The 25,578-nt window shown below is 41.5% G+C and overlaps 1 protein-coding gene across 7 annotated transcripts in view; it reads left to right on the top strand.

Moving 5' to 3' along the window:
• POU6F2 (POU class 6 homeobox 2) overlaps positions 1-25,578 on the top strand; it is a 351,339-nt gene that overhangs the window by 24,427 nt on the left and 301,334 nt on the right. For 5 of the 7 annotated variants that reach the window (XM_032679951.1, XM_032679961.1, XM_032679969.1 and 2 more), the window contains one exon: positions 16,653-16,710. Coding sequence is in view for 2 of the 7 variants with exons in the window: in XM_032679937.1 (XP_032535828.1) it covers positions 18,666-18,770 (105 nt within the window). In the remaining 5 variants the exon portion in view is untranslated. Of the gene's footprint in view, positions 1-16,652; positions 16,711-18,368; positions 18,771-25,578 lie in introns of those variants that run through there. The other 2 variants (XM_032679937.1, XM_032679944.1) reach the window with 1 other exon arrangement.

The following is a 25,578-nucleotide window of genomic DNA, read 5'->3' on the forward strand; positions in this document are numbered from 1 at the left end:
CTTAAGGGAATAAGTTTACAGAGCAAGGCCATAAAGGTCTTCCAGGAGTAAGAACATGTGAAGATAGAACTCATTAAAATCACAGCATGATATGACTTCTACCAGTCACACAAATAAATAATCTAGAAATGTATGGACTTTAGGCATGCTTTACTTTACCTTGAAAACTAATGTAGTTTAAGCATCCAGGGACACCATAGGCATTTGCTCCACTAAGGATGCTGAAAGCACTAAGCAAGGACAGGTCTGCACAAAACCATGCACATTTGATATGCTGATATAGCCTGTGGCATACAATATTAATAATAGTTCTCATTTTTACACTCTGTCCAACTTAATCCAGATCATTTGAAACTAAAAATGTTGATCCAAAATGCTTTACACATGAATATGGGACTTAGTCTGCTTTTTCGTAGTCTCAGGAGAAGTAAGTCCACATAGCTTCATATACATTAAGAATGATTTTCTGATCTACCCTAGTTCAGGATTCTGTTGAAAATTACTTCCATTTACTCAATGCTCAGTTTTAAATGCTTTCTATAGCTTCATAGAGCATATGTTGATACAATACACTTTCATCCTGCTCCATTTTCTTCAGGCGTGGTTGGTTTTTGTCATCACTTCCCTCTTCTCAAATGCTTTTACCCGTTCACTGTCTAAATCCATCCATCCTTTAAAAATAACAGAGTGTTCTGCCCTAGCCAGGAGACTACACTCTCCACCTCTTTATTACTGGACTGCATTGTGCCGTTATCTCAGCTTGTTCACTTCATGGCTGCTGGTGCCTAATTTATTTGATGCGGTGAATCTCTCATTATAGGCTTATTAGCAACCATGTCAAGACAATGTGTAAAGTCCTCTTCTTTCAAGACTGATGAACACAAACAAGTAGAGAACAGAAACCATGAACAATCTTTATCATTTCGCTGCCACATTAATACCTCTAACTCTAATTGACAGGGTAATTAAAGCCCAAAGATATCCCAAGAAAGCAGCCTGGGTAGCTGTGATCCTGCCATGTAAATGACAGAGAACACATTCTGTGAAATAGGATCAAAATGGTTTCTCTGCGTTTTCTGTAACCAAAGCAGCTATCCTGATGATTCGCATCCTATTAAGTGTGCTTTGAGCATGTCATAATCAATTAAAAATAGTTGACCTTTAAGATAACCATTTTTGAATTTTGAAACTGGGAATAGCTTCCTTGGGACAAAGACTCCTAAGGACCCTCCTCCATAGGACCCCTCTTGTTCACTCACCTCTCACTTCTCAGATTTGTGACAGTTCAGGGTCAGGCCTCCATGGGAGATCTCTACAGCAGAAACACAATTTTATTGCTCTACTCTCTCCCAAGTCTCCTCCCATGTGTTTTTCCCAGAACTGGCACCTGTCTGCAGTTTCTCTGCAGTTACTACCACATTGTTCCCACTTTTCATCCTGTTTCTAGCTCCTATTTTTTTATTAACCATCTCTTATATCACCTGGGTTGTCTACTCTTCTGAGTTCCAACTGCAGGATCAGTGATTTTCCATTTCTGGACAGTGAAATCATAAGGGGACAGATGTATCAGCTGAATGCTTATACTAGACTAGACAAATTCAGCTGGAATGAATCTATGACTATCTAGTCCAGCTGCTTGCTTCATTCAGGGATGACCAAAAATTAAAGCATGGTATTAAGGGCATTGTCCAAATGGCTCTTCAGCACTGACTGGCATGGGGGGGACCTCTCCAGGAAGACTGTTTCGAGGGTTTGACCACTCTCTTGGTAAAGAAATGTTTCCTAATGTCAAGTCCACTGGGCTTGATGAGGCTCATCCCAGAATAGTGAAGGAGCTAGCAGATGTCACAGGAGGACCCCTTTCAATCATCTACAAAGAGTCTTGGGAGCCTGGGGAGGTCCTCGCTGACTGGTAGATAGCCAACACTATTCTAGTTTACAAAAAGAGCTTGAAGGAAGATCTCAAAACTATAGATCTGTTATAAAAAATTTCAGAGAAGATCATATTGTCTGCTCATAAAAGATATTTAAAGAACAAATCATCAGGCACAGTCAACACGGATTCACAAAGGGAAAGTCCTGTTTAAATGATTTAGTATTCTTGGGCAATAAGGTCACCTGTATGGTGGATGAAGGGAAGGTGGTGGGTGTAGTTTTTCTGGATTTTACTAAGATTTTTGATACTGTCCCATGGTATCCATCTGGACGAGTTGTCCAGCTGTAGGATGAGCTGGAACACAGTGCACTGGGTGAAGAACTGGCTGAAGGGCAGGGCTCAAAGTGTTGAAGTGAATAGAGAAGTATCTGTCAGGTGACCAATTACCAGTGGTGTTCCTCAGGGCTCAATTCTACAGCCAGTTCTGTCAATCTTTTTATCAATGATCTGGAGGATGCAATTGAATGCATGGTTATTAAGTTTGGTGATGATACTCAACTGGGAGATGCTACTGACTCTCCTAGGGGACAAGAGGCCTTGCAGAGGATGGACTGGAGCATTGGACAATCACCAGTGGCATGAAAATGAACAATAACAAATGCTAGGTTCTCCACTTGGGATGAAGTAATGTCAGTGTCTTGGTTTGAGACAATTTGGAGGGGCAGAGACCTCAGACAGAAGTCTTCTCCCTCAGATTCCATACTCCTGATTTCTCCAATAAAGAGAGAGAGATCAAATATGTTTGAATACAGGTGAAAAAATAACTCTTTAGCAAGAAGAAATGCTAATAAGAATACTGATAAAACTGGGTTAAATCAACTGATAAGGAGAAACTTCCCAAGCCCCGCCCACTGGACCAAATTGAAACAGTGGCCGACCTCCCCCACTTGGAAAAAACAGGTGGCCACAGCACAGAGATAAGATGGCCACCCTTCTGAGTGGTTTGCCTCCCCCATGCTTGGAAAACCTGGCAGGAACAGCTGGAGAGTCAGCATTGGAATGAAGCTGTGGTGCTGGTACAGGCAGTCAGAGCAGGGCTGCAAATCCCCAGGTGACTGGAAGGACCTGCAAGACAACTGTTGGATCCAGTGATGAGACTTGATTGTTGCAATTTTGATGTTTGTTGGTTGAAGTGGTGGTTGCAATCCTGTCAAAGTGGTGGTCAAGGCAATATCTGTCGAGGTGATGGTGGAAGCCCTGGGTGGTGAGCAAATTCCCATGTGGTGAGGGAAGAAAACCCAGTGCTGAGTAAAGTCCAAGTATGGTCTTTTGTTGGGCTTAGTTTAGTTGGGAACAGCCCCGATACCTCCCCTGGGGTGGTATATTCTTCACTGGATCACTGGGCATTTCAGAAGTTTTTGACACCTCCTAAGATGTTACAGCTGCCTGTTATGTCAGCACAGGTTGATCCATTATGGTCATCAGCAGAGATAAATATTTTCAGGCCATGTGAGTGTGAATTGTCCTAGTGCTTTCCTCAGGGGAGTTATCATAGCTAAGTCATTCCTGTAAGGACAAAGAAACACTACTCTGCCTAGCAGAATTTTGCCTCTCTCCTTATTTTGTTCAGCATCCAGCTTGTAGCCTGAGGTGGTGGGTGTGCACACCCTCAGCACTTGGGTGGTTACTTTGCACATGGTCAGCTTGCACCTTGGTTGTCTGAGTCATCAGCATTACAGTCTTTCACACTTGTGGATACATTCCTCTAGGCTAATAGTACCATTATCTCAAGTTCCAGTCACAGTCCAAATTAGCAGGCATATTTGCAGAAAAGAGAAAAGGTGGGTACCAGAATTTCTGTGTAACCCAGGACAGCCAGACATGAGTCTAAACTCTGAAAGAAGTGGCTGGCGAGCAAGCCTTGCAGAAAGGGGTGACAGTTGGTCAGTGGCTCAACAGGAGCCAGCAGTGTGTGCCCTGGCAGCCAAGGGGGCAAACCACATCCTGAGGTGCATCAAACACAGCATTACCAGCCAGCCAAGAGAGATGGTTATCCTGTTGTACTTTGTGCCGGTGCACCTTGAGTACTGTGTGCAGTTCTAGGCCCCATCATTTAAAAAGGTTGTGGAGGTGCTTGAACATGTCCTGAGAAGGACATCAAAGCTGGGGAAGGGGCTGGCAGGAATGGGCTCTGAGGAGAGGCTGAGGATTGTCTGGTTTGGAGAGGAGGAGGCTGAGGGGTGACCTCATTGCTTCCTACAGCTTCCTGAGGAGGGGAACTGGAAAGCTGCTGAGCTCTTCTCCCTGGTACCCAGTGCTAGGACACATGGGAATGACTCAAAGCTGGCAGTCTGTGGCTTGGACAGGGGCACTCTCTGCTGGGTTAAGAACTGGCTGGATGGCCAGGCCTAGAGAGTGGTGGTGAACGGTGCTGCATCCAGTTGGTGGCCGCACACTAGTGGTGTCCCCCAGGGATCAGCGTTAGGCCCAGTTCTATTTAATATCTTTTTTTGATGATCTGTATGAGGGGATTGAGTGTACTACTAGCAAATTTGCGGATGACGCTAAGCTGGGGGGGCACATTGATTTGCTCGAAGGCAGGAGGGCTCTTCAGAGGGACCTGGACAAGCTGGAGAGATGGTCTGGTTCCAGTGGGATGAGGTTCAACAAGGCCAAGTGCCAGGTCCCGCACTTTGGCCACAACAACCCCATGCAGCACTACAGGCTGGGGACAGAGTGGCAGGAGAGCAGCCAGGCAGAAAGGGACTTGGGAGTTTGGATTGACAGGAAGCTGAACATGAGCCAGCAGCGTACCCAGGTGGCCAAGAAGGCCAATGGCATCCTGGCCTGAATCAGGAACAGTGTGGCCAGCAGGACCAGGGAAGTGATTTTTCCCCTCTACTCAGTGCTGGTGAGGCCACATCTCGAGTGCTGTGTCCAGTTCTCAGCCCCTCAGTTCAAGGAGGATATTGAGGTGCTGGAGCAGGTCCAGAGAAGAGCAACGAGGCTCGTGAAGGGACTGGAGAGGCTGAGGGAGCTGGTGTTGTTTAGTCTGGAGAAGAGGAGGCTCAGGGGAGACCTCATCACTCTCTACAACTACCTGAAAGGAGGTTGTAGCCCAGTGGGGGTTGTTCTCTTCTCCCAGGCAACCAGCAGTAGGACAAGAAGGCATGGTCTTAAGCTATGCCAGGGGAGGCTTAGGTTGAATATTAGGAAAAAAATTTTTACAGAGAGAGTAATCAGACATTGGAATGGGCTTCCCAGGAAGGTGGTGGATTCTCTGTCCCTGGAGGTTTTTAAGATGAGACTGGATGTGGCACTTAGTGCCATGGTCTAGTAACCACAGCAGTGTTGGATCAAGGGTTGGACTTGATGATCTCAGAGATCTTTTCCAACCCAGTTGATTCTATGATTCTATGAAAGCTTTGTCCATCAGGGGAAGTTCAGACTTGACATGAGGAAACATTTCTTTATCCAGAGGGTGGTCAAACCCTGGAACAGCCTTCCTAGAAAGGTGGCCGATGCCCCACTCCCATGCCTGTCAGTGTTGAAGAGACATTTGGACAGTGCCCTTAAAGCCGTGCTTTAACTTTTGGTCAGCCCTGAAGTGGTCAGGTAGTGGGACTAGATGATCGTTGTAGGTCTCTTCCTGCTGATCGTTGTAGGTCTCTTCTACTCTACTTCGCTCTACTCTAATCTATTCTATTCTTCTTCCTACCTGCTCCTTTCCCTACCAGTAAATGCTAAGGAAATTTCTGTTGACTTTTCTTCCCAGCCCTGCACTAGCAGAAGGCATTGAATACCCATAACCATCTCCCAGCCTAGGCATTGGCTCTGTCCCCTTGTGGGAAGGAGGCATGGGTCTTCTGAGGGTGGATGAGAACTGTGGATCATTTTGAGACAATGGAACCATCTGCACAAATTTGCTAAAAGCGAGGGTGACACGCAGTTTCTGCAAGTCTTTTGTTCATCCAATTTTGCTGGTTTTCCACAGGGTGGCAAAGGCCCCTATCTCTGACATTAGTGAGGCTCAAAGATCAAGCCCTCAGTCTGGTGCAGGATGTGCTTCTCATCTAAATGGTTGCAAAAGATTTTGGAGTTGAGCAAGATGACCTGTTCATTTTCCCATAGTTCCTTTTTTCTCTCCTTGTACTCACTTTTAGAATTACCTGACCTGCTTCCCTTGGAAAAACATTCTAAACAAAAAGAGTCTGATTGTAACAGTACACCATCCTGCCCAATACTCTGTTTCCAAAGGGGCCAACCATAGATATCTGAAGGAGAGCACATGAGCAGTGCAAGACTACCTTTGTCAGGGTCCTGGGGGTGCTCACAGGCCTCAGTGGCTGCAGCCAGCCTCCCCTGGGACTCCCATCCCCACAGGCTTCTGCCAAGGGCCCAGGGGATGTGTTCCTGCTTAGCATGGGGCCTTCAGTCCCTGCATAAGCCATGCTCTGTCCCTGTCTCCTGGATGGGCCTTGGACCTGACGTGCAGAGAGCAGCTCTCCAGGATGGAGCCCTCAGACATGGGTTATAGCTTGTCTTGCAGAACTCTGGGTGTAACATAGCATAACTGTTCATGAGTCAAGTAACAATGAGACCAATATTTTCCTGAAATGTCGGGGGCTTTTCAGCCCCAAAGACACATTCAAGGACATCTTGGCCTTGATGTATGAGAAGCATTCTTGTGCCTGCCCTGTGCTTGTGTTGCAGGCAGGGAGAGCTGAAAAGTGGCAGCTCTGAATGGGGCAGCAAGCCTGGAGTCCTTCCAAGCACAGGCTGTTTTGCACAGGCAAGAACCCCTGGGGAAATGGAGCCAAGGGAAAAGCAGAGCTTGCTCCCACTCCAAGCTTACAATGAGCAAGAGGCCAGAGAGAGACAGGGCATGAGTGGTGCCTTGGAGGTGTGAGCAAGAAGAACCAAGCTGCAGGGGCCCAGAGGAGCTCTGACAAGGGGCTGTGCTCAGTGCTATGAAGGACAAGAAGCAATATCCAGGGACCACACTTGGGGCCCACCCTGGGAGTCTAGAAAGCTTCCTACCTTTGGATGAGGGGCACAAGAGCCACCTTCATGGAGCAAGAGCAGGCAAAACTGGAAAGGGGCTCTGCTCAGTGCTGCAGAGGAAAGCAAAAAAACCCCTGGGGACATTTGCAGCCCACTGTAGGATGAAAAAAAGCCTTCCTCTCCCTAGCTGCAGGGCATGACAGGCCATCTTCACTAGGCATGAGCAGCAGGCAGCTACAAAAGGAACCGAAAGGATACAGAAAAGGTCATGCTTGATGCTGCAGAGGAAGGCAAAACCTCCCCAGGGACTGATGCCGATCTACCCTGGGGGAAAATTCCTTCCTGACCACAACACCGGCAATCAAGTATTCCCTAGCATGTGAGCAAGACCTGTCTCCTCCTCCCAGTCTGATCACACCCCCCAGAAGATGCTCAAGCCCTATTCTGCCTTACCTGGAGCCATATCAGGAGCTTCCAAGAGTGGCCACATGCCCCCAGCCTGATCAATTTCAAGGGCAAAAATCCTTCCAAAGCACTGGGATCCTGGAAACATCTCTGCATTCCATTTCTTACAGCTCCACAGGGAGTGAGGACAGAGAGCTCTGCAGTGCTCCTCAAGTGTTCCTCCAGAAGGTATTTCCTTTGTCTTACCACTGAGCTTGGTGCTTCTTATCTCCTGGCAAGCTGGCTTCTGTCCCCTGAAGGCTGAAGTAGGAATTCCATTCATCCAATGGGCTTTTAACATGGCCCCATCAGGAGCTGGTTGCAGCAGAGAACCTCCAGTAACCTCGTCCAGCCTCCCTCAGCCCCAACCAAGTTATTACATCGGCTCCTTAAGGACTTTCTCTTAGATGTCTTCAGGCTGACCCTGGGCTGGCTCTGTCAGTAGGACACAGGAAGTGCTGCTCCGCCATGCACAGCCCCACCCACCACAGCCCAGCCCATCACACCTCTGTCCAGCATCCTTCACAGAACCATAGAATCATAGAATTTTTAAGATTGGAAAAGACCTTTAAGATCATCAAGTCTAGCCATCAACCCAGCACCACCACCATATTCACCATTAACCCGTGTCCTCAAGTGTCATATCTGCATGTTTTTTAACACTTCCAGGGATGGTGATTTCACCACTTCCCTGGGCAGTCTGTTTCAATGCTTTAAAACCCTTTCATTGAAAAAAAGTTTCCTAATATCTAATCTAAAATTCCCCTGGAGCAACTTGAGGCCATTTGCTCTCATCCTGTCACTTGTGACCTGGGAGAAAGACTGATGTCCTCTTTTCTACAACCTCGTCTTTAGAGGAAGGCCTTTCAAGTGCTGGCCCTGAGGCAGTCTCTGCATCCAGGACTCTGTTCCTGCCCTTGTTAGCCATGCACTGAGCACAGTTGCTGGGTATTCCTGACATGTTCTCTGCCACTCAGCTCCCAAGGAACAGCCTTGTGTTGTTACTCCTCTCTCAGAAACCAACCCTGCGGTCCAGACACCACCCCTATTAGCCAACCCCTCTCTGTGCCAGAGCTAATGTCTGTGAGGTCCTGCAGTGAGGAGGACCAGGGGCTTGATCTGACTGGATACAAACCCTTTTCGTGGGGCATAAGTGGGGTGATTTTGGCAACTGCCACCTGAGGAAAAACCAAAGTGTAACCAGAGCCAGTCTGAGATGGACAGTGTCAACAGACAACCAGGGAAATAATAAAGACTTTGAAAAACAAGTGAGAGGAGGTAACGCTGGTGTGGTGGAAAGGTAGACCATTTTCAGACCTCGAACATTTGTATCCATGCCCAAAGCACTGTCAGGCAAACAACGACTTTTCCAATCTGGGAAAATAGCTCATTGCTGCTATTGTAATCGTGTCCCCTTGTCCCACTGAAACCAAGCTGTACAGCTTACTCCTCTGTTAAACACATCCATTGACCATGTTTATATGGGATACAAAGCACTCTTCAGCAACGGAGTAAAGCTTTCTGAGCTCATTTCTCACTTTAACCTTTCTGAGAGATATTTGCCTACCTCTGTTTGTGGGAAGATGTTCAGTTCTTACCTAAAACCCTGGCAAGTCTCCTTGTTCTTTAAGATTTAGTAATTGGAATACTGAAAAATTGAGAGGTACTATTATTGTAATTTTGAACTGTGGTGCCAAAATTGGTGTGTACCTTCAGACTACGTAAATAAGGTCATTTATACCAAAAACATTCTTTTGGTTGTGGTTTTGCCAGAAATGAGAGAGTTTTCATTCTGCTTGCACGAACTTTGCAGAGGTGCAACGGGCATGCATGGTTTCATCACCATTCCTCACCAATGCATCAAGGGTGTGCTGGTTTGAAAGTAAACCAGCAGAGGAAACCAAGCCAACTCAAAGAGAGATTACAAGTCAGAATAACAATTTAATAAAATAATACAATAAGTACGACCACACAGACAAGCAACAGGCAATAACCCACAAAACCCAAATGTACAACCCAGCACCCCGGGGCACAAACGAAGTGGTGCTACCTGGGCCCCCCCCTTGAGTCCAAAACAAAGGGAGAGGGGAAAAACCTGCTGGTGGGAGAGCTGCTGCAGTCCAACCAAAAGTGGTAATTGTAGTCCGGCCAAGGGTGGTGAAGAGCTGCAGGTTGAGAGCAATGAGCTGCAGTCCTCCTCTGGATCCCACGAGTGGTCCCAAAGGTTCCAAAACTCCAGGTTTATATACTCTCCAGTTCAGGTGGGAATGTTCAGTCCTCCCCTCAGAGCGGGGAATTCCATAAAAGGGTATGAGGGTGCTCATTCCATAAAAGGATATGAGGGTGCTCAGGAACATTCCCCCCCCCCCCCTCGCAGACCTCTACTGACAACAGTTTCTGGGAAATGGCATGGAGGGCTATAGAATACACAGTTTGGGCTATACCCATTCAGTGATGAATCGGTCCCAGCTGTTCTAACCAGGACAAAGGGACATTTGCTACTGCGCTGTGTATGGTAAGGTTGTCTTCTTAGAAAGAAGTCCCAAATGTTTTTGTGTTCTTTACTGTATTTTTCCTTGAACCACCATAGCTCTTTTCCTCTTTTGGTCTTCATCCTTGATCCCTTTCTTGAAAATGATTGAAGTCCTCTCAAGCCTTGGCATTGCTCCTTCTAGTCATCATTTTTCTTCTGTAGGCCATCCATGCCCATGAATCAACTGCTTAGTCTTTGTCTGCATTCATTCCGGATGGAATTTGTGTTTTTCGAACCCAAGGAATGAGAAATGTCCATAGCAGTACAGGTGAGTTCTCACCAGGGCTTTGTACAATGCTTGCCTTTCTTGCCTCACAGGAAAGATTGTCACTTTCTTGTCACACAGGAATGATTTTACCTCAATCCTGTTCATGGCTTGTAGTCGCCCTGTGATCTACTCATGTCTCCAGGAACATTTGCCTACACCAAAATTTCCATACTGGCGCAGATTCTTGTGTCACTCCACCTGACGTGGTGGTACCTATTTCTACCCTGCAGTTGTTCATGCAAGGAGCGTGTAGGGCATGTCCCTTCTGTCAGAGCCTCAGGTGGTAGGGAAGATGGGGGCTGTAGAACTATACCATGAGATAGAGCTTCTTCTGCTTCATGGGTGCCATGAAATCTAGAATATGATGTGAATAAGGAAACCTACATTTCTTGAACGATGCCTTTCTGCAATCTAAATTCAAAAGACCTGACCACAAAGTTCCCTATTTCCTACATTTGATGACAGCAAAGCATGAAGGGTGAAGCCTGAGAGATGTGTTAAGGGGGCTTCAGTAGCCTGCTGGAGTCCAGCTCCTTGTAGGCACAATCAGCCAGTCCAGCCTCTGCTGGGCATCTGAGCCATGGGTAGAGTGTGTGAGTGGGCTCTGAACATGGCACCAGTGGTGTCAGTTCAGTCTCTTCCAAAACACCTGTGCTGGTTTAGAGGTAAACTGGCAGGAGAAATTAACCCAACTCAAAAGAGAGATTATAAATCAGAATAACAATTTAATAAAATAATACAATAAATACGATTATACAGCACCCTGGGGCATGAACAAAGTGGTGTTTGTTGGGCCCCCTGAGTCCAAAGTAAAAAGGAGAGGGGAAAACCTGTTGGTGAGAGTGCTGTTGGCAGTCTGGTCAAGAGTGGTGATTGTAGTCTGGTCAAGAGTGGTGGTTGCAGTCTGGTCGAGAGTGGTGGTCACAGTCCTTCTTCTGGATCCCACGAATAGTTAAAGAAGTTCCAAGACCCCAAGATTATATATATATCCTCAGGTTCAGCCAGGAATGCTCAGTGCCTCCCTCAGGGCAGGGAGTTCCACAATGGGCGTGAGGACAGGAGCATCCTCCTACCTCACAGGCCTCTTAACAACCAGATTATAGCCTGAGGAGTCAGGGGGGCTCTGGGCAGGTGGTGTAAATGGTCTGTTGATAACAGTTTCTGGGAAATGGCATGGAAGGCTATAGAATACACAGTTTTGGGTTACACCCATCCAGTGATGAACTGGTCCCAGCTGTTCTAACTAGGACAACACCTAAAAAAGAAAATATCCATGGCTGGCATTAACTGAGCTGCCATTTGTGAAGTTTCATAGGATAAAATGCCAAACCAGCTCAGGCACTGAAAAAGCTACAAAAGACCAAACACTGGTGGGTCAGTGCATTGCAGTTCACGTCACTGCTGTCTGTGGGGATACGCTTTACTCTGCAGGAGCGTGAATAAAGGCTGCTGAAGATTTTTTAAGTGAATTCTGTAGTCATGTAATGAAGAGTAAGCTTGTTGCTGGTAATGCTGATGTGGGTAAGGAGGTAACTGCACAGGTGGGCATCAGACACTAGAAGGCAACTGCCACCCTTTAGAGGCCCTACACACCTGGAAAATAGCTGGAAGAAGAATTGAAGAGTTTGGTATTTATATACTCACTTTACCTGTGATGGTCAGTGTGATGAAATGACCAATGATATCATTCAGATACAAAGGAACTTATTTTTCTTCTTAATTTTAGGACAACAATACGAAAAACAGTCTCCTAGCACATGCATAATAATGAGTTTGCAAAGCTGGTGCGATGAGTGCAGAAAGCTGCCAGAACATGTCTGTTCAGTTAAAGAATCTTTATAGATAGCTGTAGAGAGCTGCCCTCCTGGATGGACCACTGAGACATAGGTCATAGTTTGTCTCCTGCCCTGTCTTCTAGATGGACCTGGGACCCATACAGCCCTGTCTCCAGACCTGTTTCCAGCTGTATCTTGCTATTCATGACTAGTTTTCCTGGCTGGACCCAGCTCATTCCCTCTGTATATCAGAGTCTCTTGATGGAGCAGGTTACCAACTGCTGGCTCTGCCCATCTGGGCCAGAGGACCATGAGGGCATGGCTTGTGCCGGCATCACCAGCAGCTCCTTGCTCACCCATCTTCAGTGAGCAGTAGGCACTTGCTACCCTGACAACCTTCTTGCACTTCGTCCTCCAACATTTTGCAGCTCAGGCACTTCCTAAGCCAGAGAGTGTCTAAGTATTCATTGACCAATCAGTTGACTGTCCTCCATGAGCCCATCCTGCCTCACCATGAAAGCTCCTGGTTTACATATGGCCAAACGGAAGACTACAGACATCCTCAGCAGGTGTCTGAGCATTAAAGTCTGGCAAAGAGTCATAAACACCTTAAAGGAAAAAATATTAGCTAAGCTTAAATATAGGTTTTTCTATTAACTGCATTTATAACAAATGTCATCACTTACTGACTTTCCTATATGCATAAGCAAATAACACAGTTTACTGATAGATGAAACAAACTCAGGAAGAATTAGTACATGGCAGCTCTTTCAGTAGCTCAAACCTATCACGTTTCCTCTCCTCTGGAATACACAGCAGGATATAAAGTCTGTAACCAAATTATGTGAACTGACTATCAGAAGATCAAACATTTCTCACTGAGATGTCCTAATGTAACACTGGGAAGTACCTCTCTGTATATAATGTACCTTTACTTATACATGAAATATTCAAATATCAGGTACCATGCTTGAAGCAAGAGAAGCCAAGGTATTTGGATACATCATTTTACTCAGGTTTTTTATTTTTTTTCCATGAGAGAGAGGCATCTGCTTAGGAGCTGGGGATCTAAGGGATATGTACTGTGTAGGGAAGGTGTGCTTTCACTGGCACTACACACTCTGCCTGCCACATCCACCTCCACTCTTTTTTTTTGTCTCTGATGATGCTGTCACTTCATTGTGTTGTGTTGAAGTGGAAATAAGAGCTATGCAAGATAATTTACAGCTCAAGTAAATAAAAGTAAATATGCCAGTGAATAAGAAGTTAATCATCATCACACACACTGTGAAAATATCTGCTTTTCCCTGCTGGTGTGGTAAAAGCATTACTAGTATGAAGAGTTACACAGTTAATACTGTGACTCATTAATAAATGCCTATTATTCAATGAACAGAAAAATATAGCTTATTTTTTGATGTTTCTGCTCTCCTTGACATGTTCTGAATCCTACCAAAGATTTTGTAAGAGTTTTGGAAAAAGAAGATTCCATTCACTGTCAGAATCATCTTTTTGCCAATTCAGATTTCTTATTTGCCTTGCTTGAGTGATGTTAGTTCACCCAAATATAGTCTGTTCTTCACCTGATGTAAATCTCCATTATTGTTCATGCTATATCCAACAAAGAGATGTCTTAAAAACCCTATCGTGCCTGATACTGCAGAAGACACCATGAGATGTGAGGAATGTGGATTATTAGAATGCTATAGTTAGTAATGCATCTGAGAAGTATATTCTTAAAGCTTACCCACGTAATATCACCCTTTCTTGCTAATCTATCTTGCCTCTTGAGAAGTTTTTATTCCGCAATTCTGTTTCACCTGGGAGAGGCGTGAGATTAGCTTGTCCTCTGATTAACTAGGTTCTAACATCGTTGCTGTAATCACCTCACATCACTTTACATAAGAGTAGAGGAGGAAGGTGCTGTCTCTTCACCGTGCAGTTCACTATGTAGAATCACAGTCCCATTTCCTAGATTTTCATCTTATATAAATTCTAGTTTAATCAGAAAACTGTAAGACCTGTTGAACAATTGTCTCCCTGAGACACAAAAATAAGTTTCCAATCAAACCAGCCTGTTAGATCTAGAAGGAAAGGGGGAGAATTTATTCCCACCTTCCCAAAGATACAAAGCATTACAGCAAGCTTCTTTTCTCTAAAGCAACAAAGAGAAAGAAAATTCTTTTGCAGACATTTTTTTTAGACAGTAAAGGATAAGCACTGACGGAAAGGGAGCTCTCCCACTGGCTGCACAGGAATCAGCATAATGTAGATTATGCTTAGGCCTTGTTCTAGAAATTTAGGCACAGAAGCATGTTCTTTTCCTGGATTACCTTTCCATGACATAATTGAGCACTTATAAAGGGAAGGAAGTGCCATTCTTGAAGTGAGTGAATATGTCCTAGTAGTTTGGTTTTTGAAAAGTGGAGCTCTGGGGGAGTGGGAGAAACCCAGAAACTATATATTAATGAAATCTGGAGGAGGAGAAATTAGAAGCATCAGAGGTTTTTTTAATAGCAAAATTTCCTTCAAAATGTAAAAATGATTGACCAGAATGGGCTTGCACAGACAGAGACTGTAATCCATTACTGTCTCTCAAAACAATTATTTTGGAATTAACATAAATCGACAGAAATCTGCCCATATGGAAAACGCAGTCACATATCCATGAAAATGAAGATGCAAAATGTAATGTTCTATCTGTTTGGCAGAGATGGAGAGAGAGAATGAGAGAGGGAGGAAGAGCCATTGACTGTTTAGAATTAGACCTGTTAGTCTTCGAAGAGTGCAAGACTGAGTCCTGCATGTTGAACTGGTGAGTAAAGGGCCTGTAGTGTGAGGCACAACAGCTTGCTCTGACAATGCCCTGCATCCATCACTCCAGAAAAGAGGAAAAAGAGTCCCCCTAGTGTACCAATGCTGTAAGAAGCAGGAGGATCCCTTGCTTGATTCATTAAATCTGCTGGAAGCTCTGCTATGGAATGTGAGCAAGTGCCTAAAGGTATTTTAGTAAATTCCTGGTCTCTGTTGATCACTAGGCTTCTAGTTTGTGAAGTAAGGAACCATAAACAATTATAAATAATGAGCTTTAAAAAATGAATGTGTGTTCTAACACAGTTTAGCTATTAAGTAATTGGGGTTTGCATTGCTGTATAATTCTAAACATTGTTTTTGTCATCCAGAAAATATATATTCTCCTGGAAGACATAAGACAAATTACTATAGACAGTAATACTATTTTCACAAGTTCTTAGGTGTGTAGCTGAGAGGTAAATTCAAGCTATTCTATTCAAAAGTACCACTTTAATTTTTTTTGTTCTTTCAATTAAAAAGGGAAAATCGACTGCAGATAAAAGTATTCAGTGTCGCCGGGGAGTGCTACTCTTCCTGGCTGTCAGAGATCCGGTGTGCAGCTCAAAACACAGGCTTTGTATCACCTTGAATTTGCACTGTCACAAATTAAGTGATAAAGCAGCCTCCTCCATCTGTAAGCCTTGATCAATGCCCCCCTCTCAACTATCTTAGGTTCAACAATGCAAACCTGTCTCTTTGTGCCCTGTGCTGAAGGGGCATGCACATAGGAAGGCATATCTGCTGTATATTGCTGTGGCTCCATAAGCGGTTTCCTCTTGGGTACGCTGAGGGAGAGCCACAGATAAAGTTTCAAAGGAGACCAGAAGGTCTCTGTTGGGGATACAGCACAGCTGGTTTGTAAGCAGTATTTGTCATTCTGTCCTTCAATAGCTTTCCTCAAGTTGCCAGTGCTAAAAGGAACCTGGCCAGTGGAGTTCCCCTTTTGCACCCAGCTCTCCACCCAAGTCTGCTTGTGGCAGATTAGGAGCTACCTTGCTCTCACCTTTTTGACAGTTGACAAGAGAGCTTAATAATCTCTTCAGCAACAAAGGAAATGGGGGGGGGGGGGGGGGGGCAGGAATGACGTGTTAGGGAGAGAATTCCTTACAGTAAGTAAAAAGGCAAAACTGGACCAACACCTCATAGGAGATGGCCTGTGGAAAGCTCAAAGGATGAGTAGCAAAACTGAAACAGTGTCCAGGGACCAGCTGTGCAGCCCCTACAGACAGGACCAGGTAGATGTGGCTGAGGGTGAAGATCTCCAGCTCCTCAGAGGTAAGGGCAATTCCAGGGGTAGCAGAAGAGGCTCTTACAGCTGTTCAGGTTAACGATGGTGACGTGACTTATGCAGAGGCATTAGGTGAAGGGATGTTGTTTCACATTTTGTGGCATAGACTGGCATTTCCTGGAAGTATAGTTTAATTATGGCACAGAGGCAGCACATATCTCACTTTGGGAGGAAGAAGCTCTTGCAGTTCTGAGTGTGCACAACACCATGATTGGTTTGTTGGTGCATAAGGGTGCAACAGACTTGTGTACACAATGCTGTGCTTATTTATGTGCTGTAACATATGTCTATGTCAGTGTCTTTGCTAATAAAATCCCCAGTGCAGTGGTAATTGCCAGGTTTAGTTACTTAAATAAGTTAAGGGAATTTGATAGGTGTTTGTGCATATTCGCTGCAAAAAGGCTCCTCCTGAAGAGGAACTATAAAATAGACATCCTTAACTTTCCTTTCAGCTTCACATGCAGTATTTGACTTCTGCATGTGTGTTTTCCTGGAGACAGCCGAGGCAATCTCCTCTACTCACTCACCCACTTACCAGTTGTATTTTGAATTGCTTGTGATGATATGGATGTTGATTATGGCCTTCACAATACTGCCTGGTTTTTCCACAGAACTGTCCTGAGGGATGAGTCCACAGGAAATTCTCAGCTGACCAAAAGGCAGACCAAGGTATTAGTTCAGTGTATTTTCTTTCATGAGTAAGAAGCAGACAAGATTTCAGCATAAATGGTGCATTTTAATTATGTTTATAAATGAAATGCAAAGCAGATGTTGGCAGCACCATTTCAAGTACTCCTTCCCCATCTCAGAGACAATGTTTCAGTGTTAATACTGTATATCTTTCTAAAAATGCTAAATCTGAAAAGTTTGTAATGCTAAAATATCTCTCTGACCTAGGAACACTTCTTGGTCCCCATGCATCTGCATGTCAGTTCTTCTTGTTTCTAATTTTTTAAATACATATCAAAACTTCCTTTCTTAAATTTTTTCTTAAAAATTAAAAAAAAATAATCGTATTCTAAAAACTCAAACAATACAAAGTAAACTGGATGATCCCTGTCTGTCTCACTCCCTAAACACCCATTTCATTTGTCTTATACTTGCATGCATATGCATATATATATGTATGTATGTATGTATGTATACATACATACGTATACATACACATTCCAATCACTCCTGCATATTGGATCTTAAAATTATATTGTAGGAAATATTAGACTGGCAAGTGCTGTGCCTACAATTGGAATATTGTTGATATTCTCACATTTCTTTGACTATAACAGCTAAGATCAATATTTTCAATACCTTTAAAAATGAGATAATAACTTCAAAATATTGCCAGAAATTTACTTGAAATGGAAAGGGTGTGTTAGATTTAAGCTTAGAGACTTAACTGCTTTTAATTCTGCATTTTTGCTTCTGAAAATCTTTGGAAAGCATGCTGTTTGCACTAGTAACTGAAATGCAATTCTAGGATGACAGAAAGATGCACTAAGATTTATATGAAGGTGTAATACAGCAAAAAGTTTATGGGCTGTTATTCTACTGTATTTCCAGAGGACTGTATTGATCTTCAAAGGGTTAAAGTGCTACCAGGTTGCATTAATGTCACCCTTCAGAAATCACTGGCCAATAACTTATCAGCAATCAGTGCTGCAGTGTGTTGTTCAGGACACTCAGTTTTTGGAGACAAGTGGCTGATATATTTTGACAAGAAGAAAAAATAGTCTCAGAAATTCTTGCAAATCTTAACTCAGAGGGGAAGATATATGAAACAAACTGCTTCCATTAGAAAAAATGGTAATGTTTGCCTTTGTAAGTAACTAGATTTTATGTCAGTTCAGTGGAGCAGTGAATGAACCAAAACTCTACTAACCTTCAAAATGCAAAGGATTCTGTAAGTAGGATTTACATAGTCTGAATATTTTATATTTTGAATGCTCATCACAGCTCACATAAACTAATACTTTGATATATATTTCTAGTAAAGAAAACATTTGACTTCTGGTGGAGTAAAGCAGTGAGACATGTTTTGGCTTGTGACTACAAACACAGGTTTCTCAGCCCTTGCTCCTTTTTCCCCTGTTAGCAATTTTCTTCTGTCTAGTTCTTATAATTTGTGTACATTCGAAGAAGGCAACACAATCCACTTCACTTTGACACAAAAGAAACTTAAAGAAAAAAAAAATCAAGAACTCAAACAGCCATAAAGTAGAACTGTAAAGGAGGGAATAAAAACAGAGGCTGCAAGAGAACACAAGGGGTTAAAGTTCTGACCACTGTCTGCATATATAAAATCATATCACCTTATCTGAAAAGTTTAGGCTGAAAAGAAAACCCACGGCTTAAAATACCTTTTAGGTATATTAAATCTTTAGGCTGAAGATTACAGCAAGTGTTTTCTCTTTGGTGAGTAGCTGTTTGTCTCACTTTATTTACTTGGTATTGGGTATTTGTCAATGTCATTTCATATCTGCAGAAAATTCATACGTTCCATGGAAGTATGTATGTGTGTGAGTGTGCTGAAGGTCACATGACTGTTTCATCCTATTTGGTGGAGCAGCTTGACTTTTTTTCTCTTGCTTTTGGTGATGGTTGTGAGTGCAGAAGTTGATTGACAGATGCATGCCAGAAACCCCCATTCTCCTTTTCAAAGACTACATATGATGGATTGCGATCTTTCAGCTCAGCAGGACACAGGGACCATGCAAGCTGTAATTGGTCAGGTATGGAGTCAGCCATTTCTCAACTCCCCTTTTATTTTTTTTTTTGCACAAGGGTCTAACCATATGATTCACATAATTCATATTTACAGTACCATCTTTCTATCTGTATCTTCAGCTACCAGCAAGTGTAGTACTGAAAGTGAGAAAGGCAAAAGAACCACAATAATCTGGCCAGGGAATCACTAGATAAACCTAAATTACCAAGCTTTTCTTCTAATAAACCCCGTTTATAATTTAATCTGAGCTTTGCCAAATCAATGTATTTAATAATTTGCTGTTTTATTTTGTTTAAATGTGCTGAAGTAGAAGAACTGAGGAGTGAAACTGTTATGTTTGCTGGGGAGTTGCTTTCTATTTCTAATGCTATTCATTATTTCTATATTGACTGTTTTCCTGTACTACAGGTTAAGGCTTTTTCAAAATTATTATTATTTTTTATTTTTTCTTCTTTTACTCCTAATCCAGAAATGTGTGATTGAGCTTGGTAAATGTAGTAGTCTTTGCTGCTGCAGAGGGGCAGCCTGCAAATTAAACACTGCCACAATCTGAAAGGTCCAGGTGGTCTGCTCGTGCTTCCTAATGCAATCCAGCACAACAGCTTTAATAAACAGCTCTATTTAGTTCTCCCTCCCTGTATCCAGGGAAGTGAACTGGTCTGGGGCTGCTGTGATGAAATGCCAGAAGAATATCTCTCAAAGGCCTCACAAGCTGATTTTTAGAGCTTTTCCGTTTTGTCGTCTTTGTCTTCCAAATGGGTCAGTGAGTCCTTCTCTTTCTGTTTTGTGATTTCTGATAAGTCTGTAGTTTTTATATGTGTGTTTTAGCTGTGCTGTTTTGAGCTTTAGCCAGAAGAGAGAAGAATCATTGTCTTTTCATTTGCTTCAAATAATAACCTTAAGTGGGGAAAGAAATTAAATTATTTTGTTCTGATGAACAGGGAGGGCTGTTTTCCTATGAATGCAGTCGGAGTCAGATGAGGGTGCCTGTTTTTGTTTTTCTAACAAAATTTTAAGTGCTCAACACTTTGTCATTAACCACTGTAAATCAGTTTGTAAATCAGTCTCTGGTAAAGGGAATTTTCTGAACTCTCAAAAGTTTTTCGTTTTTTTTGCATATGTTTCCAATATAGTGAATGCATGCTGCTGAGGTGATGACATAGTATTTGTTTTCTATATGCTGATACGATGGTGAAAAAATATGCATTCTACACGCTGTTTTCAACTAAATTATGTCAAAGCACAGAAGTCCCTCAAAGCACATGGTTTATTAATACCATCATACACAGTAATGCATTTCTGGGTGGAAAATGTCAAATATGTAATACCATGTTTACCATAGACTTTTATTGCTTTAAATATTTTAAAAATAGAAGATACATTTTTTATTAAAAATCCTCCAAACATTAACAGCTTTCTATTAGGCTGGCTTCTACCTAAAAAGGGGGGCATGTTTGCTAGTACTAGATTGTGTCAAAATATGTATTTTAGAGTGTGTTAATTACCTTTTTGTTTTATTTGGTCAGTCTTAAAGATATATATTTAATGATACAAAGGCAGATACAATGGTAAGGTTTTGAGCAAATACACTCGACAGAAAATGTACGCTGAAACACTGATAAATCGCAAAGCTAGCAATATCTCTTTAATGTAACTTTTTTTGGCATATAAGAAAGTGTAAGTTAGCTATTTTATACTGAAAGCTTACAGCACTCAGAAAGTGATTTTGAGGCTGGAAAAGATAGAAGGATTTTTTTTCTGTGTGTAACATTCCATATTTCATCAATTAAAAAAAGTTCAGTGAATGTCTGCAAAAATGTTTATATCATGTGTTAGTGTATTTCATTTCCTAAAATCAGTAACAAGACTTCAAAGAAAAATACATTTAGCTATTTTAGGTGACTAACTTCTTTCGGGGTTTACATCAGAATTTATGATTATTATTCTGAAATTTACTGTCTTAGGTGTTGCAAACATTTTTTTTAGATCTCTGTGTGTGCGTATTTACATATCATATGTGTAAGTGTGCACATCCAAGTGTGTTCATAAGTCCACAAAATTTTCAAGTATACTTTTGTTTTTGATTAATTGTCCAGTGTTCAGTTGTTATTAGATATGTGTTAAGATAGAACAAAAAGTTCAATTTTTTTTCTGATAAAAAATTATATATCTTCTAGTTGTATAATAAAAGAGTTAGTTAAAACTTTGGAGCCTCAGAGCAGTCAGTGTAATTACCATACATTGCTGAAAATAGAAATAGACTTTTCTCTATGAAATTTCACAGAAAATAAGTATCAGAAGGCAAACCTTATGCCAGAAAATATTTCCACACTGTAAGTCTATATTTAGTAGTGATAAATAATAAAGATTTGCATATTTGGTTGTTACACATTTTTAGAAGAGACCTTTATTTCCCGATGCTACTAGAAAAAGTTCTTAAAAGTCTTCATTAGCTTTCAAACCTCCAAAAGGAAAAACTTAAAGAAATGTTTATCATTTTGCCTTTTTATTTCAGAATTGTGTTTTTCTTCAGCCATGAGAACAATTTGTTTCTTTTTTGCTAATCTTGGAGGTGTAGCTTTAAATTCAGTCTTGTTTACTGCTAATGGAGTGTGAAGTTGCCTAATTAAAAATCCAAACTATACATATACAACTCTGATGCAATGGAGATCTGAAACACTAGCAGTTATTTGTAGTCCAAACACTAGTTTGTGTATGACATGAATGTAATAGCAGGAGCATACTGGTTTAAAGGTGTTTTCAACACCAAGTACTTGTACATCATTAAATGCATTTTCCACTTTTTAAAAAAAAATCTGGATTTCATCTGTCTCTCAGCACCAGTGTCCACAGTGGCTCCCACTGGTGATGTCAATGGTGGGCAGAGTGCTACAATCCTGACCATTACCTAGCACCTGGGTGTACTGGACACAGGGTGCAGAATTGCTTGTGAGCCTTCCCTCTGGATCTTTCCTCCCCCAAACAAGCAATAAAACAGCCAACTACTCTGAAGAACAACCGCCTTGCCTAGTGTGTCAAGATCTAGAAGCTCATTGCTCATTGTGATTTTGATTCATAACTGGAGTGTTTGGCATGAAAACCCGATTCCTGCCAGCAATAGTCTGTAGCATCCTTCCTTGCACGCTGAACGATAATACCCATTATTTCTTCAACTGTGTTTTGATCTTATGGAAACTATTGGCTGGATTTTTATGCCATATTCCTTATATATCTGAATGAACAGGTAATTAAATGTGTCATCTAATTATTCCAATTATGCTGTAATTTCTCCACCTTGTATGGTTTCTAAAACCTGTACTATACGTTTCTCTTCTTTCCTCTCCATCTTTTTTTTTCTTTTTTTTTTTTCCCTTCGTATTTTCTTTTTCCTTTTTTTTTCAGACCTGAGCTTGTGAGTGACAGGTTAGTTCATCAGCATTACAGCCCTCCTGTTTTTGTCTCATCTCATGCAGACAGGTCACTGTGTCCAATCACCCTTCTGGCTCTGCTATCCCTGGGGGAACCCAGGCCAGCCTGCCATCTTGATCCACCGGCCTGAGGGCCCAGGCTGGCTGCACATTTCTGTGTTCACTGGTTCTTGCAAATATAGTAAAACAGGAAGGGGAGGGGGACAGCTTAAATTAGATTTCTGTGTATTGAGAGGAAGAAAATTAGGTAACATTTTTCTTCAAATAAGTATGTGTTTGCAGTTATTATTGCTATATTTGAGTTCTCTTTCTAAAAGTTAAGTGTGTTTATTTTCTGTATTTCAGTGATATCCTCCATATGATCTCACCAGTAGTAAATACTATTTATGCAAAGGTAAACGTGCTCTTTTCCCATAGAGAGTGCTGGTTTGAAGCCCAGTTTGAGAAACTGATACGTTGCTGCAACCAATGTGGATCTGTTTCAGTTTGTTGCTTTTTTTAAAAATTTTGTTTTGTGTTCTTCCCAATGATTAACAACAATAGAGCAGGGGGATAGTGTTTCAGAGAAGCCCTTCCTTTCTGTAACACATGGATCACTTTTCAGAAGTTTGATCTGTTGTCAGTATTATTTTATAAAGCAGATTAATACGTGTACAGGAGTTTAATTTTTACCAAATGAAGATCACATCTATAATGTTAGTTTGTCTTGAGCAATCTCTAAGTGATTTTTCTTATAGTAGTAGAGGACTTTTTCTCTTGGAATACCTGTTTCAATCTTTAATCTAATATAAAGAATTGCCTATAACATATACATACAAAAGAACCATCTTACACATAAATTTAAGACCCACTTTTATAAGACATCAGGGAATTGCGTCCTTTTGTCTGCAGTTTGGGACAAATCCCCTTCTTTCTAGCAAGAATTAAACCCATCACTGTAAGCATGACTACTTGCATAAGTAAGGTCAGACTACTTGTCCTCTTGTCTGCTTAGTCTATGTCCAGCACAGACATTGTTGTCCTTTATAGTCACCAGCATTGGTTTTCTGCAGTTTGAGACTGCGAGAGAGATATTTCTGGACAGGTGCGCACTGGCTGCTGTTTTCAGTAGCAGAGAGACAATGAAACAATGAGAATTATGTTTGAAAAACTTCAAAAATGTACTTTTTAATATTTATGAACAAGCTGGTACTCTGATAATGAAGCATTCCATCTTTGCAGAAACCTGCTGTTGTATACACTCTCTAGAATACTGTGTCCCTAAGAATTATTATTTTAAGTATGTGCAGGAATGTGGCTGTAATATTTTACAGTATAAATATTTGTTGTAGAGAAGTTTGGATCTCATTAATTTAATATATGTAAATTCTTTGGTCCTAGGCCTAGATTCCAGCAAAAGAATGTATTTTTCTGTTGACTTCTGTTTTTACAACAGAAAAGATGGAGGTTTTTTTTCATTCTGATTAATGCTTAAAAAAATTTTTCTTCTTTTCATACCAAAATTGGGGTTTAATTGAAATCAACCTTCTAAAAACATCTTTAATAATTTTTTTCTTATGGAATTTCTTTATTCTTTTATGTTCTATACTACTCTGCTGTCTTGTCTGCTAGCTTGTGAGCCAGGCCAATTTAGAGGTCTAATTTTTAAAAAAGCTGTGATGTACACTCTAAGTATATTCAGTATATTCTAATTGTAAGAGAAAAATAAAGTGTGTCAGATGACCTTTAAATTGCTGGGCAAGTGACACTCCTCCAGTGATGTAGATTATTATGTTTTGGCAATGCATTTGCATTTGAGTACCTCTGTTATGTTTCCTGGATCCTAGACTGATAAACTAAATATCAATCTGGGCCATTTTTGTATGTACAGTACATAGAAGTGACTGTGCTGAGCCTCTTATCTTGCACTGACCTGTAACTGTAACAAGACTTTTATTTTTCTTCTCTGATCTGAACTGCAACTCTAATGGAGGAAAATAAAAGGACAATCGAAGAGAAATTGTATACAGCACTTTCAACATTAGATTAGGACATGGCAAAATATTCTTTTTTCCTGTGATTTGCATTATTCAGCAGCATTTGTTTGTAATGCAGTTTTTTACTCTGAAATTGTAAAAATGGCAGGAAGAACCTCAGATCACACCATTTAGAATATATGCGTGTTTATCTATCACTAAACTTAACTAGACTTAAGTGTGTACTTCAAAGGTGGTCAGCAAATCACTTAAACCCATAAAAGAAGTCTGCATTTGCTAAATCTTCAAGTGCACAGTATGATACTGAATTCAACAGGATTCCTTGTGTATATAACACTTTTCAGGATCTGGTCCAACTTGCCTATTGAGTTACTGCTGTTGCTGATAAATATAACAAAGTCTGGCTTAAATGCTAGCTAAATAATTGTTATGCAAACTGATTTACAATTAGAACTGATTATTAGGATTAAAGATAGTAACTCAAAAGTTACTATGAACACTTACTTTTTGAGGATATCAGGGCTACAGGTAAATGGACTATAGCTTCAGGGGTTTTGTTTTAACATTGGCTTTGAAACCGCTGTGATGTGTAGTACTTCCTCTTCAAAAGAGAAATATTAGTTGTTGATATTTGCTGCTGATTCTCTGTTCACTGGTAGTGCTATTCCATAGTAGACCTTTATCTAACTGTTAGATCAAAAGAAAATTTCAAAGATCAAGAGACTGTTCTAAATTTCTAGCCATTCCTAAAAGTGGTAGTGGGAGAAAGTTTAATAAAAAAAGGGTGAGTAGAGAGATAGGGAATGCAAAAATCTTTATTCCAAACAATCTTTCACATGTGAATGAGAATTTACAGGGTAGGACTCTTATAGCTGTTCTTGTCAAAACACATAGGTCTTGTCTTGGTGGGCTTTCCTGTGCCACCTTACTGTAAAAGAAATCCAATAATTTGATAAGCAGTGCTGCAAAATCACACTCGAGAGAGCTCTGAACCCACAAATGGGGAAGGGCATTGTAAAGGGAAATAGGACCTGAAGCAAGAGGACAAAAAACCAAAACTGTATTAAAATGGAACTGCATTCTATTTCAGTCATTGATTCCATAATGTAATTTTTATTTTATAAGTTTCTAGCATTTTCAAGGATCTCAGATTCAAGTGTGTTTAGAAGACACAATCCAACTGTGTAATGGCACTTCCAAAAGGGAAATATTATAGGGGCAACGGTAAAAGACAAAAGTGTTTTTTTAGCCACCCCCTGCTATGGAAACGAGTTTCAAGAAATAGAAAATAACAGAACATGAGGTTTTTGCAAACATTTTAGTAAAAGTCATTTTAATAGTATTACACAACAGTTGCTGTTGGATATAAGTGATACTGATTCTGTATCAGAATGTTGTACTGTTTACA

This window comes from Chiroxiphia lanceolata, chromosome 1 (assembly GCF_009829145.1).
Source record: "Chiroxiphia lanceolata isolate bChiLan1 chromosome 1, bChiLan1.pri, whole genome shotgun sequence".
Taxonomy (NCBI): domain Eukaryota; kingdom Metazoa; phylum Chordata; class Aves; order Passeriformes; family Pipridae; genus Chiroxiphia; species Chiroxiphia lanceolata.